Genomic DNA, 11,589 nt, shown 5'->3' on the forward strand with positions numbered 1-11,589 from the left:
CATGTTTGTCTGGTTACTCAAAACACTCATACTGATGAGTATAATCAATAATTAGCAATTATACACTTCAGAGAATATAACTCTATCAACTTGGAAAACATATTTGTACACACAAGCCTAAATCTTTTATTGCTTGTTATATTATGGTTCCTGTTAGAAAAATAAGAATTCACAGTTTTTCAGGCGGTTAGAAATATTATAATCTAGAGGTAATTTCAGGATCACAAATATTACAGTGTATATTTGCAAAATAAATTAATATCCCATATAAAACTATTACCGGTATGTACCCAATGACATTTTTTAAAATATAGTTGAAGACCAAAAATTGATTTAATTATCAACGAGTGTACAACTCATAAAAATAGACAATACAAGAAATAACAGTCTCTACCCTACAGAGTACAGTATCAAAGTTCTCCACACAAATATCAAATAAATGAAAAATTAAATTAATAAATTAAAATTAATCACTTTCCTGCCATTGCAAATTATAATCATTAATATGCAAATCTTTCACCCAATTTATTCTCTTAGCATTTCGCAATACAGCTTTTTAGCATTTCGCAATACAGCTTTCACTTGAAGACTGCAAAAAATGATGTTATCAAATACCTACTATACAACGTTGAAATTGAATATGAAATTTGAAAAAAATATGCAGGATATTAATTTATCAGTTTTGAAATTATTAATAAATAACATTTTATATTACAAGAAGAGTCAATCTGCCAATATACCAATGAAATATTAGTCTGGTATGTTGTAAAAGGAAATTGGTCAGTGATTCAATATAGAATAATTTCATTAAATAGATAAATTAGGTAGATAGTATTATTAGTTAGGATAACACTGGTACTATTTTTAGGTAACACATATGACAGAAATACCAATGATAATAAATATTTGACAATATACATTAAGAAATTGGATAAAATAAAAATGAATCCTAAATATATTCCTAATTAACTAAATGAAAATTTGAATAATAGAGCAAATCTACAATATGACATGAGTCATATTACAAATCTTGCGGGTTCATTATCTGTTTCACTGTTCTGATTACATTCTAAAGTTTATGCCAAATTGGGCCATGTTATGTATAAGACGAAATTTTGAATTTGTAAATACACGAAATAAAGCTTTTCTAAATATTTCCCAAATATAAGTAATTTCGAAACGATTCAAATATTTTATTTAATTTGTTATTTCTGCTTTTTGCTACTTAATTACTCAGCATCATGCGAGCTAATTAACTGAGATGAGGTTCAAATCATAATAGCCTTGAAAACATTTTTAAGCACAGTTGATTGAATTAAAAAAGAAAATACAGTGATAATGTATTATGGGAATTTGAGTTATTGAGAGGTTATTTTTATATTGAAGTAGACTATTATACTAAATACTTATATTGAAATTTGTTAAAATATATCATAATCCAATAAACCCATTCACAGTTCGAACCAGGTAATTTACAGTGAAAACTGATAATGAAGAAGGTGAAAAAAAAAATCTATTTCAAATCGACTTTTACTGGTGTGGACTCTTGTCTTGTTTCTGAACGGCTTTTTGGAGATCTGTGACCAGTGGATGGGGTTACAATAATTTCCGGTCTGTTGTCATTTACAAAAGTTCCTAGTGCCACGGACTGATTATCAGAATCTTCTGTTGTGCTATGAAAATCATCTAAACTATCTTGATCAAGTCCCATGTATTGAACTTTATTCTGATATTTGTTCAATTCTCTTTCATACATTGTGATCTTTGCAGCTATCACACCCTTATTACACAGCCTTCTGACTTCCGTTTTGATTTGTTGTATCATATCCAAATTATCTCCATAAGATGTAGTGTCGAATGCTTCCAGAGTTTTTTGGACCTCTTCTTTAACTGCAGGGTCAGGTTCAACCAAAGCTCTATCTTGAATAATATGTAACACTTCTTTTCCTGGAATTTGATTTTGATAAAACATTCGTAAGGCAAGACATGCCTCCATCCTCACGCCTGATTCATCTTCAAATCTCAGAGCCCATACCAACGCATCATGTATTTTGTCTGTACTGAATCCGGTTTCTCGAATAGCTTTAATGGCATGAGCTTTGATTCTCCAAGATGGATCAAATTCCATTAACCGAAGTAGTTCTGCTGCGATAGATTCATCATTAAGTTGTAATTTACCTGCAGTTTTGCATGCCTGCATTCGTACCGATACATACTGATCAGCAAAGCACTGCATGAAAGCAGGAAGAAGGGCGGCAGTCATGATACCGAGATGTGATATCTTCTTGAGGACATTAACGCGCATCACTTCGTTTCCCTGTGCTAATTTGTTTCGCAATTCAAAGTGAATATCCCTTCCATGTCCTGTACGACCCAAGGTTTCAGCAGCTGCCTTTCTGACTTCGGTGCTCCAGTCATGCCACATTAAATTGGTGAGTTTACGAACCAAATCTTTGTTTATATTTCCAGTTAGTTTAGCAAGAACCTGGCAAGCCACTACTCTATCTTTCCAGCTGCTGCTGTTCAGCTGTTCTGCCAGTAAAGAATGTACTAATGATGTATTATTGCTAATGTGAATCAAAAGCATCGTCGCCTGCTCTCTTTGGCCAATGGTTAATTTTGATGATGAGGTATTATTCTTTTCAAGCAGTAATTGTATCATCATGCGAATCACTTCCGAGCTGATGTCATTGCTAAGGGCAAGGCACTGAGCTGCAGCAAGTCTATCACTACTGTATCCATGCTTCACATTGTTTTTAAGAATGTTAAAAACGGTGTCATCGGTTGAATTTAATGAATACAAACATATTGCTGCTGCCAGACATACTCTTTTATTGCTATCTTTTAGTTTTCCCTCTACTTTTTTAATAAGAACTTCAGGAAGATGGCCATCAGTATTTTCATCATCACTTTGCATAGCTAGATCATTCGTTGGCATAACCGTAACTGCCAAGCTTGTAATGTCATTAATCGGCTTTTTGTGCAACGATGCCATAGCACATGCTGCTACAGATCCTAGGCGAATGTGATCATGTAAACTGTCCATATCAATTAAAATCTCAGATAACGGAATATCTTGCCACTGCCCAACCAATTTCCATTTGCTTCTCCACTCCTCAACCAAAGTAATCAAAGGCAGATTATTAACCATCGAGTCCAATTTATTGTAGTTTATTTGCTCTATTTGAGCTTCCTCGCTTTTAGGTGGATTGAGTCCCCGCTCAGACATAAAATCCGCAGGTTGAGGCAATTTCATCCACCTCTGCAATCCCTTTGTATATTTATTTTCAGACTCTGTTGGTTTCCTTTTTTGTACCCAACTATTAGGGTTAAGAGGATACTTTGGACAAACATCAACTTTATATTCTGAGAGATCATCCATAACTACCCGAGACCTGTCCCCGAATTTCTGATGAACAGGTTTTGCCTGGCCAGTGTATAACTGCTGTTCAAACTCATTGTCCGTTGCTTTGATATATTTACCAGCAGCTTTATTCAAAAAATCTTCCATTTTTGGTGGAGGCGAATGTACCAGATGCTTAACTTTAATATTTCTTGCAGTACTATTGACTTCATTACTTGTTGTGATTACTTTTGAATGTTGCTGTGTCAAAAATCGTGGTAATTTATAGTACTCGGCAATGGACTTTTTAAACAATTTATCGGAGCGAATTTCCTGGCGATGCCTCTCATTCGACTCCATTCTCTTCAAATCATGCTCCTTTTTCATTTCTTCTTTTTTGCTTTTCTTAAGTTTTTTCAAATCGCTTTCACTTACTTCAGCTCGAACAATGTGAGTATTACTCATTTTTTCTCCATACTTGTCTTGTAAAAATCTACCGAGCTTTATTTTTTGTAAACCTGTAGGCAAAGCTTCGTAAACAATCCAATGAGCAGTATCTTTACTCAGATTTTCAAGAATTACTTCGTCCCAATCATTTGGAGAAATACCAGTAGAGCTTGACATGTATGGTTTGTCTGCAAGTTTCAATTCATCAGCTATTTGTCTCTTTATAAGCTCAGTAAAAGCATCTGTTTCCCTGGGAAAATGGGGCTTCTTCCTAAAACTGCTGCTTTGTGTTTCATATAAATCATGTATTTGTTCCACTGAAGATTTCTTCAATACAGATGGTTCATGCAACTTTTTTAAATGTCCAGGCATTTTTCGGTTGTAACCCCTGGAATCAAATCTACCTGGATACTCTTTCCTTCTTTCTCGTTCGGGCTTCGATTTCGTTGAAACGAAGTCTGGACTGTACAGGTCAGAAAAATCATGAGATTTGAAAGGAAGCGAATGACTACATCTTTCTAAAATAACATCATCATTAAATCTGACATCATTACTGACCAGTCTCACAAAATGTTTCGATACTTCATTGTGATGTTTTTCCAAAGGATTTGATATTGGGTAAAATTGTGTTTCTGCAAATTTCACAGCTCTTGTGTCATCTCCAACAAATGGTATTTTCACTTTGGCAGCGCTGGTAAAGAACACAGGTGCTTCTAATCTACGTGGCATAGCTTATGTTGTGGTATTTCCTATATTTCCATTCTAGTGATACAAGAAAAAAACAAGACAATAATTAGTCACACATGATAAAAGTAACAAATCTATGAAGCATGGTTAAATGCAATCTGCAATACCAAAGATTTAGTGTCTTGTCAAAATCATTTTTTAATGAGATATAAGTTATAAAATATAGAACATAGTAATATAACTACATGAGCAACAAAACTAACAAAAAGTAAATTCAGCATTTATTTCTCCTATGTATATATCCAAACCATGCATATTTGAAAAAGTTGATATCATACAGGCATACAGTTGATAAATTTGTTGTACAGTAAAGTATAATACAGTATGTAAAATAAAATAACTTATTAGATATACCTATACAGCATAGGCTAATTACCGGTACAATTTGAATGCAATTTCCAAGTATTTCAAGCTCTTTAGCAAAGTAAATTGATTTTCTATTATTACAGTATTATTAAGCCATTTGATGGCTGTTCCTATTTGATTAACAACTATAAGGCAATCAGGGTTATGTGTTTCAAATATAACAGTATCTTTGCAGACAAATTTTATACCCAGCATTTCTGCATTTGCAGATTTGTAGGTAAAAACATAATAATAAATAATATTCAAATATTTTCTTGTAACACTCAGTATTGTTGCCATTCTTTTATGTTCTAATTGCTGAATTGTTGTTTTCATAAGCTTGGTTTTTAATTGTTTGAAAATGATTTTGTGCATTTTTTGTAATTCTCATATTTTTTGAAACTTATTCATCTTTTTCTTGATTATCTTTCTTAGCTACTTCCAGATTTAAGGTAGGAATGTTACAAAACGCGCTTTTTCACGCCAAAAAATGTACGCACCACGTCTGCTAAGTACCGTAACGCCGTGTCAGAATACCGCTCATAAAAACGACTACGGACTGCTTGCTGTCATTTGGAATTCCATGAAATTTGGACATAACTTAGATAAAATGCGCAACTATGATTTGGTATTCGAATTTTTTCATTAGCGCATAAATTTCCCAACATTCGGGGCTTTTAAAAATTACGCTAAAGTTATACGTACTGCAAATTAATGATATTGTCTATGGACACCAATAAAATATATATGGACGCATGTATGTCATTCCTAACTTGATACTTACCAATTTTTATGAAGTTTGTTCAATCAGAACATCGTTAATTATTACCCGCAACGAGGCACTGTCAAACTAATATGCTCAACTCAAGGGTTGATTTGCGACGATCTTCCGACGGCCTCAATGATCGTTGCCAGAATAAAATCCTAAAGTAATCTGAATTTTCTTAGATGTGAGGCACATCGAAAAATTAAAGATTGATATGTGTTTTTTTTTCATATTTATTAAAGTTCTTATTGAAAAAAGTCAATTCGCATACGTTTACGAAACGGTTCAAATTAATTCAAGGCACGAGAAGTATGATCTTAGCACGCGTCTGTCAACGCGCATCAGTTATCGACTGAATGCCGACATTTTCCCTCGCAGCGATTTCTCTCGTTTTGCGTTTCACTAAGCGCGGTAAATCTCCTACGAGTTAAGGAATATTAAATGATAATTAATCGTTCATTAAGGTCGGATATGAAAAACGCTAAATCAGTTAATTGCCGCGTATGCGGGGACTTGCGTAGTGGGAAGATCGTTGCTGACCAGAGGTTATGTAAAGTTCAGAAACTTTCTCGTACATAATTAATTGAAAAGCAGCTAATATCGTTAAAAAGAATTTGTAAACTTTTTTGCATTAGGTTCTTCTATTCACAATAACTTTTCGTTCAAAATTTTTTTCGATTACCTTCAAAAATAGCCGAGATACATTCTGTTGTTTATCGGTCTGACATTCTCGTGGTCACAGTTTTTGAGTCGGCGCAATACAATCCTTATGGAAAAAATTGGCCTATCGGGCGGTACTTAAATGCAGATATCTCCGTTAATTCTTGACCATTTTTCGCAAACTTGGTATTGTTTTCTTATTTTCACTTAGATCTATCCACTGGTGCAGTTTTTATTTAAATCGGATGAACTTTAATTTTTTTGTAACATACCTATTTAAGGAGGTCAAAACTCATCCTCCCTTACTGCATTATCTAATTTTTCTCCAAATCTTTTTTCAATATTTTCTCACATTCCTCCTTTTCCACTCTTGCCATTTTTACGGAGATTTTGAATACAAACTCTTTTATTTTATTTCCATCCATCAAGACGTGCGGTACTTTTTCAAACAACCATTGTACAGTTTTTCAGTCATTACAGTTTCCTCATAAAAGCATTACCGGTACTCTCAAAAAATTCAGCGTTATTTATCCAGAATTCTCTACATCCAGGAGAGTTCACTAGCGGTAAATCCGTAATTGTTCTGTTCCAAACTAACTTGCACACCACTGCACCAACATACTGTTGTGGGTAGTTCCCACGGCAATGGGGGATTCACCTCACCAGCGTCTCCGCTGGTAAGGGTGGTTGGGCTCACGAAACATGTTTATTCTGAGTTGATTTTGAAATTTATCGTTAGTGGCAGTGATAACTTGCAAAAACCTACTGGACTTTCCATTTGTAAAGTATATTTTAATTTCCCTGATTAAAGCATAGGAAACACATAAACAATGAACATACAAAAGAACTTGCAAACCTGCAAACCTTGCAAACCTTCTAGTAATGTTTTTTCAAGTTATAAGTAAAATTAATCGGACACAATTTTACATCACAATACAGTATTGTTAATTTGAAACATGAACCAATTACTATTGGGTAGTTCATACATTCGAAATATATTCTATTTGCAAGTTCAATCCGTTAATATCAAATAATTAATGGTGTGTTAGTAATAATATCGTAAATATATACTACTAGGATAATATTGCAGTCTTGGTATTATTGAATATGTAAAAAACAAGATATATTTATTCTGTTCATTCTACAATACAATAGTGGGGTAAAAAAGGAGGATAGGATTTACATATTTATCCCTGGAAAAAGAAAGTTTATACGGTTTAATCATATGGCAAACCACGGCCTCTCGTCCGGTCACCGGTCCATGTCGGGTATAGTTAAATTAGTTCGCCAGTGGGCATGGTTCATGTAATCGCGCGTCGGTCACGGCTTCCTCTACCCTCGGCGGTGTGGCTCATCGTGCTAAGCGTTAGGAATACGCTCGCCACCGCACCTCTGATTACTCTGTGTGGGTTCGCAGGTTCGAATCCCATGCGGTAATGGTTATGTGCGAGGAGATTTTTGAACTCCTCGCCTCCGTAGGATGGTTCACGTAACCGCTGGTCGGTTACGGCTTCCTCCCCCATCAAGTCCATGCTTCCGAAAAACAAATAACTAACTAATCCCATACCCATACGAAAGGCCATGGTTCGCCATATGGTTAAGCCGTCTTATCGCCTTTTCCCCCGGATTAAATATGTATATCCTATGCTACCCTCAAGTCATGCCTCTGAAACAAATAACCAGCCATATGTTAGAGCGACCATGTCGGCTTCCTCCGGGATAAATGTGTGAATCCTATTTAAAGTCATTTAATTGACCCTATCATACAGTAGTTCTGCTCTGTGCAATGTACAGAAATACTTCGATATGACATTCGGTACAATTCTCTAAACATCCAACTGGATTTGTTGGCCATCGCAGTCGCCGCTGACGTGTTGTTTTTGGTTTGACCGCTTCTACGCTTTGGAGAAGTGTCACAAGCTTGGGAAGTGGTTAATTCAGTACCGGTACCCCTTATGGCAGATATCGTTGGGGCATGATTGATACGGATAATTTAATATTTCTGTCCCTATGATAAGAAACAAGAGTTTGTTTTAAAGTTTTCTGACTTTAGTTCATGAGGGCGAGGAAGCCACATGAATGTAATGAAGAAAACTATATGCAGATATGGGCTGATGACTGGAGGAAGTAAAACGAGATTACAAGATTCAATATGAATATGTATCACGGTACTGAATACAGGAATAAAGTAGAATGCCCATAAATGATTGTAGTTTTATCTAATTATTTGATATCTTGTAATTTCCATGCTAACATTAACATATTTTAACTAACATGCTGAATGATGATACCAAACAACTTCATTTTGGATGACCTTGTGATGTGACGTATATCGAATTATGTTGATTGTATGTTGCTATGGATTTGGTATGATTTTGCACTTTATTTATCATAATTGTAATGAAATATATTTCAAATTCGACTTCAATATTTTATTTCATACAAGTTCAACTGATTTTTAATATGAATACAAACATTTTCTGTGGTGTTTGAATTTATTTGTCAAAATTAGTGCTGTTTTGACGTTTGAGGTTCATCTGAAAAATATGTATTTATATTGCACCAATCATTTGCACATATTTATCATTTTCGCAATTTTACATATACCATGCATTTTTGGTGTGGAATTAACATTTGAACTGCCTGACAACGCAAAGCAATGCTTTTATCAAGAGATAGAAAGGGACGTGATAGTAACTTTGGAGTTTCAAGTGATTAGTGGAGGGCGATATGATGTGGATTGTAAAATAGAGGACCCTGACGGTCTTGAACTTTATGGAAAAAAGAAACAACAGTATGATTCTCAACAATGGACAACTCAAAAAGTTGGTGTTTATAAGGTAGGCTTGTGTAATAGTCTATCACCAAGTAATAAATAGAACAATTGGCTCTAGTCTTCTTAACAAAGTTTTATAACACCAAAGGGATTGGCTTTCCCTATAAATACGGGTAGATGGTAAATTTATAGGAAACAGTTTATTGACCACCCGATTATTGAGTTGTTAATACCAACATTGTTTTATTAATCAATTCTCAATATTTTGAAGAATAAAGTTCAATAGGGTATTTTTTCTATTGTCTCTTTTTCCATTTTTCAATCACTGTTATTTTAAACATGTGTCCATAGGAGATGGATGCATCGCACTGAAATATTTTACATGATATGACTTCCATATTGCTACCTGAAGTGTGTCATATACCTTTTTCGCGTATGATTCCAAAAATGTTTTGGTATCTATTGACTCGTACAGAGTTTTCTCGACATATTCTCTTTTCATCATTCTTTGTCTTTGATACCTTTGGTTCCGTTTATACTACTGCTCACAACAGCTTTTTCGTGACAATTGGAATAATCAGAATTGTCATTGAGATATCTATCTAAATGAGGCTTCTTGCAATCTGTACATGTACATTTAAGCGAACGATTTTATGTTGTCTTCCTTTTTGCGATAAATTTTTTACTTTGTCCAACATTGTTCGTGTTCGGAGAGCTCATCTACCCTGTACCTGTCTGTTATGGTAATGGTGTCATTACATATTGTCAGAACAGAGGCATACCATGGAAAATTTTTACGGCTCATTGTTCCATTTCCCCCATGGTCACTCTAGCCACATGTGGGATCCCATAGCTGTGGCAAGTTTTCAAATACATTTATTTTTGTCAGATAATACACCAAACGAATGTATCGGAATTGATTGGCTATTCCAAATTCCAATGAATAGTTTGATACTTTTTCATTTTAACCACTGACATGGAGGATTGATTCATATTGTATGCCCACTCCCAGACTAGTTACAGGTTTGAGTGTCACCTACTAATAATAATTTCAGCTCTTTACATGCATCAAAAGCTAAAAATATTCACCCTGGGCATAGCAGTTGATTAGCATCAAGATGAGGTTTTATTCTATTATCTCTGTTTTAGATTACCGTAGTTTTTCCAAACAATGATATGTCAATGACATTTTAGTTGATTTCAAACGATATAAATTCTGTTTTCAGGTCTGCTTCAGCAATGAATTTTCGACAATTACACACAAGGTTGTCTACTTTGACTGGCAGTTTGGGGCTGAAGCACCACTATTGCCGGAAATGGCCAGGTCATCGGCCCTCACACAAATGGAGTCAAATGTGGTTTCAATTCATGAAATGCTGAATAATGTGATGGAGTTTCAGACCAAGTTTCGTTTGCGAGAAGCAACAGGCAGAATTTTTGCAACAGCGTTGAGTGAAAAAGTCCAGATTTGGTCGTTTTTACAAATGATGATTTTAATTATCGTCGCAATAGGACAAGTTGTTGTTCTTCGGAGCTTTTTCTCCAATACGAAACAGCACAGAGTTCGATCTGCAACATGACGTCTTAGTTTTATTTCCATAATTTATAGAAGTCGTACAATTAGTTAAAGTGAGGGTGTGGATAAATTATTTTGCTGCCACTAGAAGCAAATTTGTACGCTTTTATTAGTAGCTGATTTAGATTTAAACGATACATGAGTTGGATTAGTCGAAACCATACCATAGTTATTGGTAATTGTTCAATGAAGCTTCGAATTATTATGAAGAATTATACTGTATTGTATGGAAGCATCAAACCATTGCCTGTTGTTTTGTTGTTCCCCGAATGTATTCTTATTGATTGGAAATGTACAATTTTTATATTCTGCTCATAGTTACAAAGCGAAACAAGTCAAAGATGCCATATATTCAAATTCATTGTATTGGCAAATTTTTTGTTTTTGCACATTTAAACAACGTTGGCATAACTCTTGTGGAATTCATTTCACCTTCATTGTCGTCAATCTGTGGAATAATTGTTCTTGGTTAGCAAATCATTATTTAATAACACAACTTTTTCATGTTAAATGTCATATTTTGCCTTGGTCTGTATCTATCATCAGCTCGGTTAACTCCCAAATCATCTTGTTGCTACCACAAATATATGTTTGAGTAAGAAAAATAAATGTTGTACATTGAAGAAATATTTACTATGTGCTCGTGCTTTTTATGCTCAGACATTGCTACTTGAAAAGTTCGACTCTGTTCATATAAACCGGACGTGACTGGCAACTTTTGCGTCACAGGAAAGTGTTTCTACTTCATTGGCGAAGAAGGTAAGCCTTCGTTGCTGTACATTGTACAACGATGAAGTTATTATGTGAAGAAAGCGCCCTTTGGTGATTTAACTGGTTCCCGAACTTTATGTTGCCAGTATGTGAAAATTTTACGGGCATGCCTAAAAGATAGGAAGGTTGTAAAAGAAAGGGATACCGAGCCGCCGCAG

General features: G+C 34.7%; 2 protein-coding genes across 2 annotated transcripts; one reads left to right on the forward strand and one right to left on the reverse strand.

The window, feature by feature from the left end:
• Positions 1-120: 120 nt before the first annotated feature.
• Positions 121-8,051, reverse strand: LOC120344293 (HEAT repeat-containing protein 4-like). Its single transcript, XM_039413433.2, has one exon. It carries the CDS (start codon positions 4,517-4,519, stop codon positions 1,514-1,516), a length of 3,006 nt encoding a protein of 1,001 aa, XP_039269367.2. The 5' UTR covers positions 4,520-8,051; the 3' UTR covers positions 121-1,513.
• A 191-nt stretch (positions 8,052-8,242) lies between these two features.
• On the forward strand, positions 8,243-11,288 carry LOC120348300 (transmembrane emp24 domain-containing protein 7-like). The gene is made up of 2 exons (XM_039418419.2): positions 8,243-9,148; positions 10,311-11,288. The coding sequence occupies exons 1-2, from the start codon at positions 8,855-8,857 to the stop codon at positions 10,662-10,664; spliced, it is 648 nt and encodes a 215-aa protein (XP_039274353.1). The 5' UTR covers positions 8,243-8,854; the 3' UTR covers positions 10,665-11,288.
• Positions 11,289-11,589: the final 301 nt, after the last annotated feature.

Source organism: Styela clava, chromosome 1 (assembly GCF_964204865.1).
Source record: "Styela clava chromosome 1, kaStyClav1.hap1.2, whole genome shotgun sequence".
NCBI classification, from domain to species: Eukaryota; Metazoa; Chordata; class Ascidiacea; order Stolidobranchia; family Styelidae; genus Styela; species Styela clava.

Excerpts from the sequence above, each read along its gene's own strand:
- LOC120344293 (XM_039413433.2), bottom strand. The coding sequence starts at position 4,519 with ATGCCACGTAGATTAGAAGCACCTGTGTTCTTTACCAGCGCTGCCAAA.
- LOC120348300 (XM_039418419.2), top strand. The coding sequence starts at position 8,855 with ATGTATTTATATTGCACCAATCATTTGCACATATTTATCATTTTCGCA. Across the intron at positions 9,149-10,310 it reads AAAAAGTTGGTGTTTATAAG|GTCTGCTTCAGCAATGAATT; the intron begins GTAGGCTTGTGT and ends TTCTGTTTTCAG.